The sequence below is a fragment of the Siphateles boraxobius genome, unplaced genomic scaffold (genome assembly GCF_051911475.1).
Source record: "Siphateles boraxobius isolate OS27281-9 unplaced genomic scaffold, OSU_SipBor_1 7, whole genome shotgun sequence".
Taxonomy (NCBI): Eukaryota; Metazoa; Chordata; class Actinopteri; order Cypriniformes; family Leuciscidae; genus Siphateles; species Siphateles boraxobius.
The window spans coordinates 11,281,299-11,302,516 of NW_027509197.1; the positions used below are offsets into that span (position 1 = coordinate 11,281,299).

The 21,218-nt window shown below is 44.6% G+C and overlaps 1 protein-coding gene across 3 annotated transcripts; it reads right to left on the minus strand.

Moving 5' to 3' along the window:
- Positions 1-28: 28 nt before the first annotated feature.
- Positions 29-3,774, minus strand: mitd1 (MIT, microtubule interacting and transport, domain containing 1). 3 transcript variants are annotated; one of them, XM_077217110.1, is made up of 8 exons: positions 3,756-3,774; positions 3,209-3,331; positions 3,033-3,134; positions 1,246-1,382; positions 1,050-1,136; positions 863-975; positions 704-764; positions 29-579 (listed from the first exon to the last, which is right to left on the minus strand). In XM_077217110.1, exons 2-8 carry the CDS (start codon positions 3,327-3,329, stop codon positions 478-480), a joined length of 723 nt encoding a protein of 240 aa, XP_077073225.1. In that variant the 5' UTR covers positions 3,330-3,331; positions 3,756-3,774; the 3' UTR covers positions 29-477. The 3 variants fall into 3 exon arrangements, with proteins under 3 accessions (XP_077073225.1, XP_077073224.1, XP_077073223.1); XM_077217109.1 differs by lacking the exon at positions 3,756-3,774 and adding an exon at positions 3,433-3,515; XM_077217108.1 differs by lacking the exon at positions 3,756-3,774 and having other exon boundaries at positions 3,209-3,745.
- Between the last annotated feature and the right edge of the window lie 17,444 nt (positions 3,775-21,218).

The window sequence follows — 21,218 nt, forward strand, 5'->3', positions numbered from 1 at the left end:
TCACCCATTAAACACAGGATGGCGCTGCTGTTGTACAGAATATATATTTAATCGAAATCAGCATAGTCAGTAAAAACAATGGCCTTTAACAAAACATTTTAATTTAGGGCACATACTGGTGAGGTGACGAACATATTTTACACAGTACTAACTTATTTACAACTGAACTTTGTTTTTTTTACCATAATTACAGAGGCACCAGATAATAAACACCAATATCAGTGTGTAGAATATTTAAAAACACCAGAATAAAGCAATGAAGCAAGTAGGTCTCAGGAGCCTCTGTATATTCCCCTGCAATACATATCAGCACATCATAAAAAAAGACAATAAAAACAGTTCTTCCGCATAATTAAAAAGCTCAAAATGGGATCGAAAGGCACATTTCCAGTCGTGCAGGTATGTGTGTGAGGACTGCTTTTGAAATAAAGTCCCATAAATATGGCAGACAGTGGAGAAGTTTTAGAGGCAAGCTTTTTAAGATGAAGTCTTCTTAGTGTGTTTAGTATGAAAAACGTCCACAGTGGTCTCATGACACTCTCTCAAATCATAATCACAGTATCCTACAGAGAAGCGACCCTTAAAAAAAAAAAAAAAAAAAACATTTTTATAAATCTATTATGCAAGCACTCACACATAGAGAACATTTCAGAGATATAAATGCTTAATAAACCAGATTATAGCAGTTTCATTTAGATGTTACCTTAGGTTTCTTGAAATAGTCGAGTCCCCTGCCGATCTTAATTATCCAACCATTATTAAACCTGAGGAAACAAAATTAATATATACATTATATAGACAATGATAAGACATTATGTCCCAGTGTGTTTACTGTGATATACAGTCAATGAGAATGATGTACCTGATCTCCCTGTCATGAATAGTAGATGAGTACTGAATATCTAGACAGATATTTTGACACTGTAGCGACTGCTTTATTTCTGCCAGGGCACTGGTTTGCGGAGCGGAGCGGTCCTTTAAAAAAAACACATGATTAAGCCAATGTATGTCAACTTATACCACTGATGAACAAAATGATAAAACTTTACCTCATCCAGTGAGGTCAGAAGGTGAATCGTCTTAACTTGACATGGAGATTTCAGCAGCATTTCACAGAAACGAAGAAAATTATAGAACTGCAAAGCAAAATATTTGTAATGCGTTTCAATCTGTAATACAGTTATTTAGTACCTCAGAATTTTACTGACTGAATCCTGAATCTAGGAGCATCGCTGTGGTCTCTACCTGATGGACATGCCGTACATAGGGGTCCTCCACCCAGACTTCAGTCAGTCCATCTCTGATGTATGGTTTAAAGAGGGATTCATAGCTGAAACCAGTGGAACCGTCAGCTATCTTTATCTGCTCATGGTATTTGCCCTCTGACAGATGAGATGACAATGAGGAAAATTAATTAAACCAGGGGGTTTCAATCAATTAGAGCCCCAAATATGATCATCCACACTCTAAAATGTAAAAGGCAGCTATATAATTTCGACACCCAATTTATACTGTGAAAAAGAATTTTTTTTGGCATCAAATTATTTAAATTAAAATGGTATTATTTATTTATTTTAATCAAATGTTTTTATTTTTATACATATTTTTACACTGTTTTTCTAAAACTTTTCCACAGACAAAATTTTTTTTACACTGTTTTTATATTAATTTTATTTCAACTTTACAGTTTTTATATTTACTTTTTTCTGGAGTTTCAAAGTCACCATTTGATCTGATTCTACAGGATTTTCCAGGAGAAATATGTTTTACGTTTTTTAACGGTCCACCTGGAAACAAAACCCCTCATGGAAGAATAAAAGTATGTGAAGTATATGAAGTTCACAAAATACATCCAAGACTTTTACGACGGTCTGCTATTGTAGGAACATTGACGTTACATTTTTATGCCCCTGAACATGACGCGCCACAAAACTAACTGTGAATGGTTGCTTTACATGTCAGTCAGATGGCCTCTGGGGGGTCTTTGGCCAATGAAGGCTGCTATAGTGTGGTGCAGGTATGACATCACCTTGTAGGCCAAAACAGGGAAGCAAGTTAGCATTTTAGCTACCTTTAGCAGGTTTTTTTAAATGGGGTTTTGGTTAAATGGCTGAAATAAGGTCTGTGGTGAACACAAGCTCAAGACACTTTCACGTTTTATTCTGCGACAAAGTACATCAATATTACCCCACTCATGATTTTTTGAAGCTTTTACGTGTCTTGAAAAAGGCAGTTGCTAACAAGTGGCTAAATGGGACTAGAGGCTGTCGAAGAGATTTAACGTCATCACGCTGAACAGGTAAACTTTACAGGCTCATTTAGCTAATATCTGTGCTCTTATAAACTATTCTAACTCAAATGTTCTGGAAAATGTTTTTAGATAAAAACTAAAAGAGTTGGCGGAAGCTTAGCGATGATGTTGAATTTGTGGTACCGTGGTGTAGTTCACTTATAGCCTACCTTTAGCGACTGGATTCAGAATTCAAAATTTATAAAAGTTGTGTTCATCTGTGATAATTATCGTGATAGACAAAATGTGCAAGTACCATAAACTTTTGTTAATCACAGAGCTTGTTTTTAGCGATAATCCAAAAGCCTGTGGGAAAATTCTATTGAGTTTATGCTGGGGGAACCACCGTGATGATAACTGCCGGTCGGCCTACAAAGTGACGCCATACACCACTTTATGGAGTCCAAACCTTCTGACGTCAGTCTGAAGGTCTGGCTACGCGAGACTACCCTAGTGTTGATTACACGAGATGTAATCAGATTACTTTTCCCCCAAGTAACTAGTAAAGTATTTTTTTTTTTTTTACATTTACAACAGAATATCTGTTACCCTTTCAAACAAGTAAATCAAGTTACTTTGTTTTCCAGTTTATTGACGGACACCTCTCATGTCCCCATGCAATATTGTAACGCATTACTTTTAAAAGTAACTTTTACTAACACTGACACTAGCACTCTATTATGACACCCTGGTGGTCCCCGGAGCCCAGTTTAAAATTCCTGGTTTAAACCACTTTATTTACCCTCTTTCAGTTTGTTTGCATGGTCTTTGATCTGTTCCGCTCGGTCCATGTAGCCCTTGATCTTCTCTCTGTAGTGGATCTTCTTTGAGTCATCTTTAACAGCTAGGAAAACATTTATTATATTCAGAGTAACATTTAAATCCATCAGCAAAAGAGAACATTTACCATTTCCATACCTTTGAGGGCATCCAACAGGAGCTGGATCCCTTCCTGGTAGCACACCAGAGCCTCCTGAAAGCGTGAGCTATGATCGAGCTCCACAGCTCTCTTCAGGACAGAGATAGCAGAGCTCTCCATGCCTGGGAGGAAATCATGAGCCATGTCTAATTTCTGTGATGGATGGAGCAACAGAAGTGGCAGCAGTGCTGAAGAATACAGTCAGGCTGACAGTGATTCTTACATGTGCATTATGGTATTGTGTACGTTAGTCATAGCAAATAGGTCTGCAGCTTCTTTATGCCTTCAAAAATCATGAGAAGCACAACATTGTCAACACTATCCAAGAAAATAAAACCTTGAAAACATTCGAATGTTGAAGGCTTTCGTGATACAATGTTACACTAAATCAATGGAAGCACATTTACTTATTTAAAACGAACTGAAACAATGACGCGTCGATTGTCCCCGAACGCGAAAACAACTTTCTTAGCGAACTAATCCGTTTTCAATCAGAAACTACATTGTGCGCTTCCTGTAGGAACTACAGTGTGAATACCTACTTACGTGTTTATTATGCTGAAGGACCAACTTCCGTTTCCGTTGACCGCAGATCACTAATAAAAGTCCATCGTTCAATAATTTATTGCCCAGAAATATTAAGAAACTATAATATTAAATTCACAGATTTGTTAATTTGTCACAAAATGTACTTGATATATTTAAATTTAATTTAAATTGACCAATGCTCATGTTATCATTATTATATCAGCCTATTTAAGCACATCATATGCATTTGTATGAATGCATAGGTAGCACTAATGTAGTAAAAATAAATGCACAAATATTTTGGGGAGAAAATATAAGTTTGAGCAATAATTGCTGCTAGCAAAAGAACATATATTCTTCTATTGTGTAGGCTATATCAATTATACTTTAACTCACTACTGTTTATTTAGGTTTGGATTTGGTAGTAAGAAGTTGTTGTACTGTACTATGGTAGTAGCTCAGTCATGATCTGTCTGTATGGTTTAAAGGAGGAATGCAGCATTATCTATAATCTTATATGTAATATGACATTCACCCCACATAAAATGTAGGCCTATAGAAATATTATAGGAGTGAGAGGCTAAAGGGATTAGGAAATGTTTAAATGCGAAAGTTAATGTGATTAAAGCTAGTATAAGGGGATGTTTTGCAAATCTAGTATTCAAAAATAATTCAGAATGAACTGACCATAAATGATGAAACAGATTTTCAGCTCATCTACTGAATTCTCACCACTGTCAGAAAATCAAATTGTGTTTATTTATATAATTATTTAATAATATTTAATATTATAAATTATATTTAAATCTATAATCCATTTAATCACACATGTATTGCATGTCATAGCCATTTTACTTTATGTAGTTCTTAACTTAAAATGAGGGAAATTATCTAAATAAGTGTGTGAGGACAAATGATCGTGACAGAAAATAATAGCACAGTTACTTATAAAGCTAAAACTCACAAGAGCCTTTGTGACCTTGTTGAACGCAAAGAATATAGATAGGCTAGAAAAAGGACATCCGGGATAATTTTGACTTTGCTTGATTTATGATTTCATAAATATCTTACAGTGTTACAAAAAGTATGTGCAAACTTAAATACATTTTTTAAACAAACCCTTTGGAAACAGTTTTTATTTTCTTAAATATACATATTGCTTTCTTTTTTTTACGATTTTAAAAAGAAAGTAAATAAGAATACATGAATGTTTAGAAGGGCATTGTGATCATCTATGATATCAAAGTGGAAATGCAGTTATTTTCTAAACAAATTTTAAATTTGCCTCCATGCCATAGAAGAACCATTTTTGGTTCCCCAAAGAACCTTTCATTGAACAGTTCTTAAAAGCACTTAAAATTATTTTAATAATCTAAAGAACACCTTTTTTCACTAAAACTAAACTTTTTTTTGCAAATGAAAATTCCATGCATGTTAATTGACCATCGAACCATAAATGCCATCAAATAACCTTTATTTTTAAGAGGAAAGGTTTTGAAAAGGCAAATGAATTGCATTGACATTTTCCCTCTCATCACTGCTCCTTTTCTCCTGCTTGTTCATAAAGGGGGAATGATGACCACAAACAACATCAGAACATGTGAATAAAAAGCTGGCTGGGCAGCTCCAACAATTTTAACAGCCGAACAAGCCAGTTTTATTCACTGTTATGTGGGTGCAGTAGGGGGTGTTCTTTTAATGTACACAGTTAAAGAGTTGGGTGGAGCCGTATTTAGTAAGGAAGCATTTTATAGCTTAAATGGCTGAGAAGATTGAGTGAGAGCAAAGGACAGATGTGGTCAGGGCAGCTGTGGTAGGGAAACCTAAAGCCTGCTGTCTGACCAGCACCACAGTAACAGCATACTTCCCATTCTTCCACCAAACCTCAGACCAGCCACGCCATTTCCTATCGCCAACTGCCCAGAGCTTCCTTCTGCTTTGGCATGAATGGAGGTTGGGAGAGTGTGTTCAGTCAGTCTGTGTAGAGTTGTAACTATGGAATGTAATTCATTACCATGTCTTTGTGGTGGATCTTTTTATTTTCCATGGAATAGCATCCTCGGTAAATACGTGGTCATGAGATATTGTAGCATATGTGTAGTTCACTGCATCCCACTACCATTAGAAGGAAACTGTGTGTCTAAAATAGCACTTTTTCCTGGAAACTAAAAACAGATTGGCCTGATCAGGATGAAGCTATGATAGATGTTTATTAGAAGTTATTTAGAGTCACCCAGAAAAACTGAATATTATTCAACAGAGGACAAGATAGATAGATAGATAGATAGATAAATAGATAGATAGATAGATAGATAGATAGATAGATAGATAGATAGATAGATAGATAGATAGATAGATAGATAGATAGATAGATAGATGGATAGATAGATAGATAGATAGATAGATAGATAGATAGATAGATAGATAGATAGATAGATAGATAGATAGATAGATAGATAGATAGATAGATAGATAGATAGAGAGTCAAACAAACAAAAAAATCTGCGGATATGTCAGTGCATTATTACTTCAATATTGAGTCAGACTGATTCAAAACGGTAACTTGATATTGGGAAAGTTTCCATTAAAAGAACCTAAAGATATTTTTTTTTTCCGGAAATGCTTGTGATAATCATGAAATACATATGTAGGCTTAAATATAAGTTCCCTTTCGATAGCGGTCTCTCAACATTGCATCATTAGCTGACGCTGTGGGGAAATCCCTTTCTCCGAAAATACTGAAGCTTGATTGAATTGCCATGAATGCGATCTTGGATGAGCACTCTGAGTAGGTTGCCTCCCTGGACCACGGCCACACTGAAGCCACAGTCATTGAGACTTTCTTAAGGGAAGCGATTCCGCCCCTGCGCTCCTCCGTTCTCGTCCCCTTCTTCTCACAAGCTAGGAGAAAGAAGCAGCGGAGTCGTGAGGTTAAGCAAATTATGCCATGTCCACGGTTGCCTTAGATATAGAGGAGTAATCCAAAACCACAGAGGATTTCGTCACGCTGCCACAGAACAAACCAGTCGATTTCAGCACAGACTGGACTCCAAGCTCATCTAAGGCCTCTCCATGGCCTTCGAGGAGCTGGGGTTGGAATGGCCGGCTCCGGCCGAGCCCGCCCACAGGCGCCTCAATAAGTGGTTCCTGCAGTCGGGGCTCCACCAGCGAGACCCCTCGCCAGAGGCCAACCCCATTCATTCTGGAGGTACATAAAGAGCTGACTAATTCCCCTAATCTGCTTATGTCTACTTGTTTTTTCCATCAGCATTTGGTTGCACCTGGTCTTCTTCAACCCAGCAGCGTACCAAGCACTACCTCTTTCCTAAGCATCAGGGCCCTCGCCCACGGATACTGGAGGACTCTGAACAGCAGTCCAAGCAGTCCTCCTGATGTGGCAGGAGTGAAAAGGAGGCAGTCCAGTCCCGCTTTGGCTAGACCAGCCTCCAAGCGGCTGCGTTTGTCCCCCACCCCTCTGTTCAGTTCTGGACGGTGGGGATGTAGTGTTTGTTGCCAGTGCTGGTATTGTCTTACCAAATGTGTGCACAGTGCTGCAGTTCACCAAATTTGACAGCAGATCCAAAAAATAAAAAAAAGAGCATTTTTCACAAAAAGAGCATTTTTCCTCATCACACTGAGCATCCCAGCCTTTTGTCAACATCCATGGGTGGCTATACCAGGAGAGTCAAACTGGATCTTGGACATGATTAAATGAGGCTAGTCGCTCCAGTTTGCTTGCCGCTTCAGGGGTATTGTCTGGTCTACAGTTTGAGACAGTGAAAAGCATGTTCTGCGAACCGAAGTAGAGAGCTTACTGTTGAAAGGCACTGTGGAGATAGTCCCCGCATCACACAGCAAGTCGGAGTTTTACAGCTGCTACATCCTTGTTTTGAAGAAGGATGGTTGTCTCAGGCCCATCTTTATTTTAAAGCTGCTGAACTGTGCCCTTATGAGACAGTCATTCAGAATGTTAACCTTGAATCAAATCCTCTTGCAGGTTTTCCCAGGAGATCGGTTTTTGCCAGTGGATCTGAAAGTAGAATACTTTCATATTTAGATAGGCCCTCATCACAGGCTGCTCTTGAGGTTCACGTTCGAAGAAGTGGCTAGTCATTTTACCGTTCTACCATTTGGACTGTCACTGGCGCCCCCTTCTCCCCAGAAACGGAAAGGGTGCGCATCCTGAACTACCTTGATGATTGGCTTATTATGGCCCCATCAAAGGACAAGCTGTGTGCGCACAGGTCTCTGCTCCTCAGCTACTTAGAGCGCCTGGAGTTCAAAATAAACCTGGCAACGAGCTCGCTTTTAACCAGCCAGAAAATATCCTTCCTGGGTGCAGTTTTCGACTCTGCCTAGATACGGGCCTGGCTGTCGCCAGAGCGCTCGCTGCATCATTCAAAGCCGGGGGTCTATCCCCTCAAGGCGTTTCAGAGGTTGCCGGGCCTGATGGCAGAAGCTTCCTCAGTCACAAGCGTGGTCACTCCAGTCCTGGCTGAATGCCCCCTTTCCACCCAGATGCTTTGCGGACAGGATGCTTGAACCTCATGGTGTCCTACGGCTGTTTCAAGCTTTTGGCACCTCGGAGGAGCCCCCAGTTTTACCAGTTGGGAGTGGATTTGGGACTGATCTCCAGAAAGAAAGTGGTCATGACGGATGCCTCCAACATGGGTTGGGGTGCCCTGTGCAAATGGCAGGCTGGCGTTTTGCACCTGGTCAGGTCTGAAGCTCCACTGCCACATCAACTGTCTGGATATTATGACGGTGCACCTGGAGCTCAAAGCTTTTCTGCCAGACCTGAGAGGCCATTACGGCCTGGTCCGATCGGACAGCATGACAGAGGTCGCTTGCATAAACCACCAAGGAGGCCTGAGGTTGCGCCCTCTAAAAAAAAAGAGTGCCCTTTGGGCATGTACATTGAGGGCACGTGCCAGGCAGGCTGAACCAGGTTGTGGACATGCTGTCCTGGAGTGGGGTGACTCCAGGGGATAGGAGACTTCACCCCCAGACCGGGATCCTGGGATCTCCTTTCCCAGGCAGGGGGCTCAATCTGGCATCCCCAGCTGGATCCATGGAGCCTTCATGTGCGGCCCATCGACTGGGGCCTTTGCACCTATTGGAGAGTTTGCTAAACACAATTTTGGAGGTGAGAGCCCCATCTACAAGGCATCTCTATGCCCTTAACTGGTCTTTCTTTTCCGACTTGTGCACAGTCCGAAATCACGACCCTGTAAGTTGTGACATGCTGTCAATTATTTCCTTTCTGCCAAGAGCGGCTGGACGATGGATGGATCCTGTCCCCGCTAAAGGTTTCGGTGGATGAGCAGTTGTTGCACTTGCTGTGCCCAGTTTTGGTGCATTAAGTGTACATTGAGCTTCGTATAGTGTGCTTTGGAGGCCGCACCAAAGGGCTGCCAGTGACAAAGTAAAGACTGTCCCATTGGATATTGGATGCGATTGCACTGGTCTACACGTTGTTAGGCCTGCAACGTGCTATTGGATTGAAGGCCCACTCCACCAGTAGACAGGGAAATGGCCTCCTCCTGGGCTTGATTGAATGGGGTATTAATTAGCGCAACCTGCGCAGCGGGCGGCTGGTCGTCGCCCTTGATGTTTACCAGATTTTATAACCTACATATCCCTGAATTTCAGGCACAAATTCTGTCAGGCTAGACTATGGTGTACTGGACACCATCAAATTTGTTTAAGAGCATCGTGCCCCCATGGATGGTTGTGCTATCTATAGGAGTTCGGCCTCTGCTGGCCTGAACATAATTGATTTCAGTGCACTTTCCTTTGTGTTTTGCCGCCCTGCCTAGTTTCCCTTACGCCAGGCGCCACTGACAATATTTCCACTTTCCAGAGTGCCCACTGTAGTAGGCCTACAGATTGGTGCCCCATCCCTGGACATCTTCTCTGCCTTTAGGCTCAAACAGTCCTGCGCTAATAACACAGCAATGTTGAATTGTGTTCCCCTTAGTGTCAGCTAACGACGTAATGTTAAGAGACTGTTATTGAAAGGGAACGTTTCGGTTACTAGCGTAACCTTGGTTCCCTGACACAGACAGCAATGAGATATTACATACACTTGCCATGTTATTATACTTGCACTGTTAGCAGTTGCTTTTCCACTTCCTCACTTGAAGATTCTGATGAAATGGCACTCAGCGGCGGCTTATATCTATGCAAATGGTGTATTAGAAACGTTATTACTATTAACTACCTTATTAATTAAATTTGAAAACGTATTATTATTAACATTTCTGACGTAGCTTGCTCGCACCACCACACCATTCTCACATTTGCATGACCAACTTCTCCAGTTATTTCCACTCTTCATCTAATAGTGTGAAACGGGCGTTTGAAGCCTTTCATCAGCACTGGAGGAACAGCCCCCTACCCCAATTAAAAAGTGTACCCATAGTTTGAAACTCTTTTTTGATGCTATTATCGATATATAGACATAAATTGTCTTTCTTTTCTCAATTCATTCACAAACTGCGTAATACAGAAATGCTTCATCGCTGACAAATGATAGAAAACAAAAAAGTTTTGTTTCCTACAATGAATTGTATGTAAATACCACCCTTCAGCACTCTTTTTGTTTTCTGTCTTATAAAATATCTTATTAAGATTTAGGTGTGAGATTCTGCAGCAAACGGTCCAGTGCTGTTCGAATTAATCTAACTAAATCGAACACTTTTGCCAAACCCATTTAGCCGATTAGATCCTGTAATCGGAAACTGTAAGGCGGATGCCAGAAAGTCTGGACTGTGAAATGACTACTCCTCGAGGAAACAAAGGACTCTCCTGAGAATTAACATTTGAACACTCTCTTGCATAAGTAACAACGCCATCCGAGACGCCCCACATCAAGCAGTTCATGCCTCACCTTTATAGTCTCGTCATCACCCCCTCTTCACCCATTTCTTCTCTGCTCATGCTGAGATAACCTAAAATTCACCCAAAAATATATATGATTTAATGTGAACAATTATCACACAACACTATACATGTTTAATCTAGCATCGCTAGTTGTGATTCTGTGCAGCTGATAAAAAAAAAATATTTTCAGATCTATATAACATTATCTCTATTGTCAGACAAGGCTTTCTTTTTAATATTTAGTGATAAACTGTCTAGGACACAGCACATTGGTAATTCGCCATGAAAAAAATATATAAATTATAAAGCCCCTTTTATACAAAATTTATGTTCAGAAACAAACACACACTCACATGTAGGCCAACTCATCACACAACACATCACCAGTTCATACATGCTAGTGACTGCTATGTAAGGTTGGCAGGAAGCGGAAATTGCAATAGTTTTTTTGTGACATATATCTGAGTGTGGCAGTATAGATGTTGGGTTTGGGCCGCTATTGGTTGCTTCAGGTCTATTTATTAAGCCTATCACAGCTAAAGAGGGTGTGTATATATACCTGTCTGGTATCGAAGTGCGTCATGGGTTCGTCCTGCTTTTCCTGTTCCACATGCTGGGTGGCAGGCGGGAAGATTGGTTGTTTGGTCCCTTTGATGGCATGTAGGAGAACCGGGTATAGTTTCCCACGGCCAATGTGTTTGTAGCCTCTTCAGGTAGGAGCATGGTTGGTGGTAGTGTCTGTCCTTTATTGACAGTGGGTAAAATCAAAATGCTTTCTGTTCTGTTACAGTGTGCGCGTCGATCTTTCACTTTGGACTGCCGCGACTGGGATTCCTCGCAAACCAAGAGAGTTTGCTGAGTAGCGAGGTGGATTCCGGTGCTGGGGTTACCTGACGTTCGCTGTGGAGCGCTGCTGTTTTGCTGCTGTCTTAACTAGAGATCAAACCAAGTGGAAGGATTTGCGTCATTTTTATTATTTCACTCTGGCGGCGGCCGAATAAAAAGAAACAACGTTACTGCCGTTGCATGCAGGTTGATTGGAGGAATATCGACGCCCTGCAGTATTAGGTGTGTGTGTGTGAGTGCGAGTGTTTCTACGTGCGTGTGTGGGTGTGTTTACAAGGAAGACGGTGTGTGTTGTCTGGTTGTTTCTTAGTATTGTTTTCTCTCAAGTGTTTTAGTTAATTTTGTTAGTTTGCATAAGAGTTTCTTATGTGTATGAAATTATTCTATGTATGTGAATGTCTTTGTTTTTTTGCATCAGGGTTTGAATGGCCAAGAACAAATGGGCGGGGCTTGACTTGTGGATTATTTTGTGCTGTGTATGTGCACAGTGTGTGAAGGTGAACCTGATTTGTTTTTTTGTTTTGTTTTTTGGTGTGTATTTCTTAATACTTATTTGAGTGTGGTGGTGCTTATTGAGTCTCCCCCCTGCTGGCCACACTCAGCCCTGTTCTCTTTGGTTATATTGGGGTGTGGTCCTTGTGACTAAGTGTATTTCTTTTTTTTGTATGTAGGATTTGTGAAGTTATAGTGGTCAGTGTTGTAGTATTATTTGAACATCTCCCTTGTGTATTTGTCATTGAATAATTTATTATTTTTTGTGTCTTTGTTAATGAACAATTTCTTATCTTTTGTGTCCTTTAATAAAAACAAGTAATTATCTATTCATCCACGTCTCTTGTCCTATTGGGGGATAAGAATCTGTGCAGCCTATCTTGATTAGGTTGATTCCTGGGTGGAGAATTCCCAGGTGGCGTAGTCGTTAATACCTCCGTTTTGCCACACTTGGCGTAGTCGGCAGGGTTTCCCATACTTGAGACAGAGACGTGGGTGTTTATTTTTGTTAATTGCTTTGGAGTTTTTTTTTTCTTCTTTCTCACCTTTTCTAGAAAAGCAGCAAAACAGCAGTACCTGTTGCTAAATCTTCCAACAGTCGTTTGTGCCTTTCTTGAGGGGGTTTTGTTTTTGGTAAGTAATATGTTCCATATTAGAATCATGGATGAGGAACTCTAAGAGCTCAGAGAGTTGGTGGCGCAGTTGCGAGCAGATAATGAGATCCTCCGTCGAGAATGTGCCCCTGTTGCCTCACCAGGGTCAAGTAGTCTTCCTGGTGACGCAAACGTTTTGCCTGTTATCTCCCCGGCCCCATCCGTTGGTGCAAATGTGGGTTTGTCTGAACGATTTGTCTTTGTACCAAGGGATAGGAAGTGTCCTAAGTTTAATGGCCGTTCAGGCATTAGCATTAGTGAGTGGATTGAGGAGGCTCAGGCCTGTATTCGAATTCGTCATTTGTCTATTCCAGATCAGGCTTTCTTTTTATTTGATTAATTGGAGGGGGAGGCTTGAGAAGAAATTCGTTACCGTCCTGCTAGCGAGCGGAGTGACCCTGAGAAAATCTTTGCTGCGTTGCGTGAGGTTTATGGATGTTCTGAGTCCCATGTGGCTTTGCAGGAGGCTTTCTTTTCTAGGAAACAACAAGAAGGGGAGACTTTGTTAGAATTTTCCCTCGCATTGATGAGTTTAATGGAAAAGGTTAAACAACGATCGTCCATTGTGTTAAACGTACCCGTTTTATTGCGTGATCAATTTGTGGAACATGTAGCGGACTGTGCGCTCCGATGAGAACTTAAACAGTTAGTGCGGCGCCAACCGACTGCTACTTTGTTGGAAGTACATGGGTAGGCCATTAGATGGAAGCGAGAGGGAATGCCAGGGGGTGCGAGGGGTCGTAGTCAATCAGTCCCGTTGTCGTATGGCATCCAGTATGGGGTTCAAGGAGAGTTGCATTCTGTTACAGCTGCTTCCCCCAACTCCTCTGAAATGGGTGAGTTGAGAGAAATGTTGAAGGCCCAGCAGAAACAGTTAAATCAACTGACGAAAAATTTTGCTCAGTTTCAAGATTTCCGTCCCCGTGACCGTTCCTCGCGGTACGGTCCAGTAATTTGCAGACGTTGTCAACAGCCCGGCCATTTTGCCCGAGATTGCGAAGGCCCACGAGTACCTTCACGTCCACCGATTGTGGCCCCGCCAACAGTTCCTTTGTCTGTAGATGGGCGCCGTCAAGATCGTCAGCCGTTGGGAAACTAGTACCCGCCGAACTATTTGGGGCATATTGTGTCTTCTCAGGGGGTGGCTACAGATCCCAGCAAAGTTGAAGGGGTAGCGAAGTGGCAGCGCCCCACTAGTCTTTCAGAGTTGCGTTCATTCCTGGGTTTTGCGGGCTATTACCGTCGGTTTGTAAAAGGGTTCTCTAAGTTGGCAGCCCCCTTGCATAGGCTGGTAGCCGAAATGGGTGGTCACCGACCCCAGAAACGAGCAGAGCGGAATTTTTCAGGAACATGGACAGCCCAGTGCCAGGAGAGTTTTGATGCTCTGAAGAGTAAACTTATTACCGTCCCTGTTTTGGCATACGCTGACTTTTCCTTGCCATTCATTTTAGAGGTGGATGCAAGTCACAGGGGTTTGGGAGCTGTGCTCTCTCAGGAACAGGAGGGACAGGTAAGACCTATTGCTTATGCAAGTCGTTGTCTTAGGCCTACTGAGCGCAACACTTCCACCTATAGCTCCATGAGGCTAGAGTTCTTGGCACTCAAGTGGGCAATGGCAGAAAAATTTTGGGAGTACTTGTTGGGGCACAAATGTACTGTTTTTACTGACAACAACCCTCTCAGTCATTTGGCTTCAGCTAAGCTTGGGGCGATGGAACAGCGTTGGGCATCCCAGCTTTCGGCTTTCGATTTTGAGGTACGTTATCGTTCTGGGAGGAGCAATCGTAATGCCGATGCCCTGTCCAGGCAGCCTCCCCTGAACAGTGGGGAGATGCTCGCAGTACTTCCGTTTACCTCTGTTCCTGGCTCTGTAAGGCAGGCAGCAGAAGGGGAGTTGGCCTCATTGGCTTCCCGACCCCTGGTTACTCCATCTGTTGTGACCACTCTTCCTTGCTGTCCATTGGTGGATATTAGGAGTTTGCAGGAGGCTGATCCGTTAATCGGGAAAGTACTGCCATTTTGGAGGCGGGGAGTGTTTCCTAGTTCTCAGGAGTGTCAGTTGCTCCCTAAGGACACAGTGACTCTTCTTCGTCAATGGGACCGTCTGGTCGAACAGGAATGGGTTTTGTATCGTCGTGTTTTTCGCCCAGATGGGAGGGAGGAGATACTTCAGTTGATTCTGCCCTCTGTTTTGAAAGATAAGGTGTTAACAGGGATGCATCAGGAACATGGACACCAAGGGGTTGAGCGCACAACTGAATTGGTACGGCAGAGGTGTTATTGGCCAGGAATGGCAAAGGACGTGGCTTGCTGGTGCAGAAAGTGCGAGCGGTGTCAGCTTGGTAAGGACGTACAACCAGGTGCCTCTAGTTTTTTTGGGGCACTTGCTGGCGTCAAGGCCGAACGAGATCTTAGCCATTGATTTTACCATGCTTGAGCCCTCTAGTTCAGGCATAGAGAACGTTCTGGTGATGACCGACATCTTTACCAAATACACCTTAGCGGTTCCTACACGGGATCAATGTGCAGAAACGGTGGCGTGAATACTGGTAGCTGAGTGGTTTTATAAATTTGGAGTCCCCGAGCGCATACACTCTGATTAGGGCCGCAACTTTGAATCCATATTGATTCAACAGCTTTGTAACCTATATAAGGTCCAGAAGTCTTGTACGACACCCTACCATCCGGCAGGTAACGGCCAGTGTTAGAGATTTAATAGGACGTTGCATAACCTATTGCGCACGTTGCCCCCATCCCGTAAGAGGGACTGGGTGTCTTGTCTCCCCCAAGTATTATTTAGTTATAATACTACTGTCCACCAGGCTACCGGTGAATCACCCTACTTCTTAATGTTTGGTCGGGAGCCATGTTTACCAGTTGATTTTCTGCTGGGTGGTACTCGAGAGGCAGCTGCAAGTAACGTACATGAGTGGGTGCTGGAACACCAGACCAGATTGCAGGTTGCCTTTGAGGGAGCTCAAGAGCAGTTACGGGTAGCAGCAGATCGCCGAAAAGTGCAATATGATCTGCACGTTCATGAGGCACCACTGGGAGAGGGTCAGTTGGTCCATCTTCGGCATTTTGGAGTAAGAGGTCGTTCTAAGATCCATGATTTATGGAGCCCAGTAGTATACCAAGTAGTACAGGCACCTAGGAAGGGAGGATCCGTGTATACTATTGCACCTGTTGGTGGCCCTACAGGGGATACTCCAGTTGAACAGACTCACTCCTCAGAGGTTGAAGAACAAGAGGGTGATTTGTTTCTTTTGGCACCAGAAACTTTACCAGTTCTGTCGGGGCCGGGGAGTAGTGAGTTTCAGAGTTCACCAGGGCCATTGGCCAGGGTTGTGCAGCCTGGGATTTCTGATGTGTCCCGTGGAGTTGAATTAGCAGGTCAACTGCAGCTTGAGCTAGTGTCCACGACGCCTTCATGGGAGGACGGGGTGTTACGGCGGTCGCAGCGAACTACAGCTGACACTCGAATGTTTATCGTCTTCCACGGTCACTTGGGGAGAATCCCGTAGGAACTATGTCCCAGGCTAGGTTGGTTTCTAATTCTGTCTCTGTGATTTTTAGGCCTTGGGATAAAGGCACCATACTGGAGAATGTATCATCGGGGCGACAATACAAGAGTAGGGGGTATAATGTGGCAGTATAGATGTTGGCTTTGGGCCGCTATTGGTTGCTTCAGGTCTATTTATTAAGCCTATCACAGCTAAAGAGGGTGTGTATATATACCTGTCTGGTATCGAAGTGCATCACGGAGTTTAGTCCTGCTTTTCCGGTTCCACATGCTGGGTGGCAGGCGGGAAGATTGGTTGTTTGGTCCCTTTGATGGCATGTAGGAGAACCGGGTATAGTTTCCCACGGCCGATGTGTTTGTAGCATCTTCAGGTAGGAGCATGGTTGGTGGTAGTGTCTGTCCTTTATTGACAGTGGGTAAAATCAAAATGCTTTCTGTTCTGTTACAGTGTGCGCGTCGATCTTTCACTTTGGACTGCCGTGACTGGGATTCCTCGCACCCCACGAGAGTTTGCTGAGTAGCGAGGTGGATTCCGGTGCTGGGGTTACCTGACGTTCGCTGTGGAGCACTGCTGTTTTGCTGCTGTCTTAACTAGAGATCAAACCAGGTGGAAGGATTTGCGTCATTTTTATTATTTCACTCTGGCGGCGGCCGAATAAAAAGAAACAACGTTACTGCCGTTGCATGCAGGTTGATTGGAGGAATATCGGCGCCTTGCAGTTTTAGGTGTGTGTGTGTGTGAGTGCGAGTGTTTCTACGTGCGTGTGTGTGTGTTTACAAGGAAGACGGTGTGTGTTGTCTGGTTGTTTCTTAGTATTGTTTTCAATCAAGTGTTTTAGTTAATTTTGTTCGTTTGCATAAGAGTTTCTTTTGTGTATGTAATTATTCTATGTATGTGTATGTCTTTGTTTTTTTGCATCAGGGTTTGAGTGGCCAAGAACAAATGGGCGGGGCTTGACTTGTGGATTATTTTGTGCTGTGTATGTGCACAGTGTGTGAAGGTGAACCTGTTTTTTTTTTTTTTTTTTTGGTGTGTATTTCTTAATACTTATTTGAGTGTGGTGGTGCTTATTGAGTCTCCCCCTGCTGGCCACACTCAGCCCTGTTCTCTTTGGTTATATTGGGGTGTGGTCCTTGTGACTAAGTGTATTTTTTTTTTTTGTATGTAGGATTTGTGAAGTTATAGTGGTCAGTGTTGGAGTATTATTTTGAACATCTCCCTTGTGTATTTGTCGTTGAATAATTTATTATTTTTTGTGTCTTTGTTAATGAACAATTTCTTATCTTTTGTGTCCTTTAATAAAAACGTCCTGGTTGCGTATGCAACCCACCGTTCCCTGAAGGAGGGAACGGAGGACGTAGTCCACGGTCGACTGAATGGGGATCTCGCTAGAGAGCCTATCCTCTTCGAGTACTATTGAACGAGCCAATGTAATTGGCGTGCGTGATTCGCATCACACACTGCGCCCCCGCGGCACGGGTATAAATACGGAAGTGGATGCACGCACTAGTTGCTTTTCGCTGAGGAGCCGAGAGTAACCCGGGGTCAGCGGTGGTCCAGCGGTAGTGGCAAGGGGACCACGTCCTCCGTTCCCTCCTTCAGGATGTAGGCGACGGTCGACTGAATGGGGATAACCTTTGAAAACGCCACTAACGCTTCCACCTTCCAGTGCCTAAACCAAAGCCTCCTGATGCCCACGTAAATTTAAGGCGGGGAAGGACAGGGCTTAGGCCAGGGAATTCACTGCTGTTCCTACAGGACCACTGGGAAAGCGTTCCCCGTACATTGGAAGGAAGGGACGCTGCGGAAGCCATATCCAACCCAGAAGGAGGTAACGTGGAAAATACACATATGAACTGGGCGGAAACCGGGCAGTCTAACATATGGAATGTCACTGGGGTGGCTCCAGCCTAAGACGGTCTCTAGTCTCTAGAATCTGTTTTAGCAAAGAATATCGTCAACGCCCAGGCGGAGCACTTTACACTCATCATAGAGGAGCTCAACACCTAAGTGGACATGTTGCATCTCGGATTTTTACCGAAATGAAGGCAAGCACTTGTGCGACTTTGCATGGAAACAGCCTTCCCTCTCTGCTGAATTCCAACAGATATTTGTAGAGCTGGTCTGAGGTCTATGGCTTGCGTTCTGTACACGTCCAAGCGAACGGACAGAGAAGCCAGGGCTGGATCTGCCTCCTCTAGGGCAGCGCTTGCAGGCTCACCACCTGCTCCTATTACGGGAGAGGTAGGAACCTTGGGCACAATCCGAGCCGGGGTCTCAGCTTGTGAGAGTTAGCCGGCCCAGACTCCAGGCACAATACGTTGACCGAAAGCGAGAAAGTCCCTACCCACTAGTAGAGACCACGCGAGCAGGAGAACTGATATAACAGAATTTTTAACTCACTGCCTGCAGTGGCTCAGGGGCGGTCTCTGCAGTGCATCGCACCAGGGACAAGGCCCAAGAGGATAAAGAGGGACGCAAGGATTTACAAGACCTTGCTCCTCAGGAACCTGATGATCAGAACGTGCTTCTGCACACTTCTGCAACACGATGAGCGTCGTTTAAACACCGAGGCAACATCATTTTGAGGGGGAAGGAAAACAGCCTACTCCAACCCATTTTGCAGGAAAGAGAGCACTGAAGTGATCGAAAAGCTTTCAGGATCTCGTCTGGAGAGAAGACGCACTCAACGACTAGGTTCCACTTCTAAAGGCCTAAGCACGCTACCCATTTCTAGGGGGTGCTTGCAGAAGTGATGGTAACTATCACATGCCTGTGATAGCCACCTGAACCTCCGCGTTCAGATGTAAGACCGCCCGGAATCTCCGGGGGAAGAACGCGTGTGCCATCGTGCCCCGTCCCTGAAAGAGTTTTCAGGGGAAGTCAGGAAGGCTGTCGATGGGAACCAGGTCTAGTTGTGCCAATAAGGGGCAACTATGAAGACCTGTTCCTCTCCTGACTTGGCACGTAGGTGCAAGCGACGGGCGCAAAAAGACAGGAGCATTGCTCAACACAACATGTAAAGATCACTGGGCTTCAGGAGCATTTTCTGCTCAGCACTTGAGTGTGATAAGTTCACTGAGCTTCAGGAGCATTCCTGCTCAACACCTGAGTGTGATAAACTCACTGAGCTTCAGGAGCATTTCTGCTCAACACTTGAGTGCGAAGAACTTCACTGAGCAACAGGAGCATTTCTGCTCAGCATTGCGTGTGATGAATTCACTGAGCTACAGGAGCATTTCTGCTTAACACCTGAGTGTGATGAACTCTCTGAGCTACAGGAGCATTGCTGCTCAACACCTGAGTGCGATGAACTTCACTGAGTTTCAGGAGCATTTCTGCTCAACATGAAGTGTGATGAATTCACTGACTTGAGCAGGCGCAAGGTGACCATGAGTCGCAGTCGCTTTTTTCACTGGGGTTAAACGCATTTCTGCGGGCCCCTGGGGCAGCTGAGAGCCAGTGTTTGTCCAAGGGTAGTCTGCTCGGTTTATACAAACACTGGCAGGAAGACAAAACCGGAGGGGCAACTGAGTGGCCCCGGAATGGTCATGACCCAGCTGAACCCAGGGGATGGATTCTCCACTTGCCCTGGCTATAACTGTCGTGAGGCTCGATGGCGGCACGATTGAGTAGAGCGGGAAGAGTGGAACAAAGCGTCCTCAGAAGCTTCTGACTCCAAGGAGGAGGTGACGGGTGAGTTGTGACATGCAAGGGAAGCTTGCGCAACGGTCGCAATGTCTAACAACTCGAGGCACGAATGCCCGTGTAGTCGAGGGTCGCCCCGGCCCCCGTTAAAACACGCCCTTTGTACATGGCCCCTCTGTTGAAGAGGGTTTGGCAGCAGACCGGGATGAACTATAGTCACACAGGGTGAGCTGCTCTGCCACGATCACCTCGGGACTCGATCATGAAGCTAGCGCTGAAGCAGTCACATATGGAGGAAGCCAAAGGCTGCAACTACCAAATACCCCAGGAGCCTCTGAAAGTTCTTTCAGTGGGACCCTTTCTCACTTCAAACACCAGCTGAACACATTCTCATTGGAGAGACGTGTTAGACCGAGTCCATCTCCAAAACTGAAAAAGAGATACTCAGCCCGTGGGCGAGATTACTCTCTTCCAGTTGACTTGAAGACCCAACGGGCTCTGTAGCACTCGAGTGGAAGGACACTGTACTGATACTCCACCCTTACACGCAACACACAGGATGGCCTGCGGTGCGGAAGGTAGAGATCTGAAGCACATGTCTTTCAGGTCGGAGCTGCATACCGATCTTGGGCCAAGATGGTCACGACCCACCACCTAGTAGCACGAAGAACGAGTTTACAACTGGCCTTCGTACCGGCTGGAGGAGCGGCTATATCAAATCCTTTGCCAGCAGGATAAGATAAGCAAGCACAAGTCAGGAGCACTGCTCAACACTCGGTGTGATGAATATCACTGAATTTTCAGGAGCACGTCTGCTCAACACCTAATGTGATGATTATCACTGATTTGAGCGGGGTAGCCGAGCCTGAGGTGGGGCAGCAAAGTAGAGAGAGTGGTGTTAGTGTGCTGTGGAACACTTACCTGTCTCCACACGCACCAAGCTGCCTGCTGGCGACCAAGGGGGAGCTGAGGGGTGTAAGGCTATACAGGGTCACACCCGCCAGACTGGCCCTCTTGGGACCCAGGAACAGATGAAATTGCTCTCTCTTTGAAGTGTGGGTACCGCTTGCTCCGCTTTTTTTTTTTTTTTTTAGGGAGCCAGCAGCGGAACAGACACACACACAAACAAAAGGCTCCACCCGGCCCTCACCCGGGGGGAGGGAATGATCGTGCCACTCCAAGAGCATCTGATCCATTCCTGGGCGGCCCGCTCCGGAATGCTTTCGCTGTCGCTTGCCACCTGGCTTGGCAGCGCCTGGAGCGGGCTGGGCGTCTCTACTGCGGCCGGCTCCATGCTGAGGCCTGGGTGGAGGCTGCTGCAGAAGCCCAGCAGGAGCGGCGGCCGGGGAACGCCCACGGTGACGAGCAGGCGGAGAAGCTGCCACCGGCGGCGGGTGGAGGCAGCAGCTGGCCACCGGGGCAGGATGTGCCGG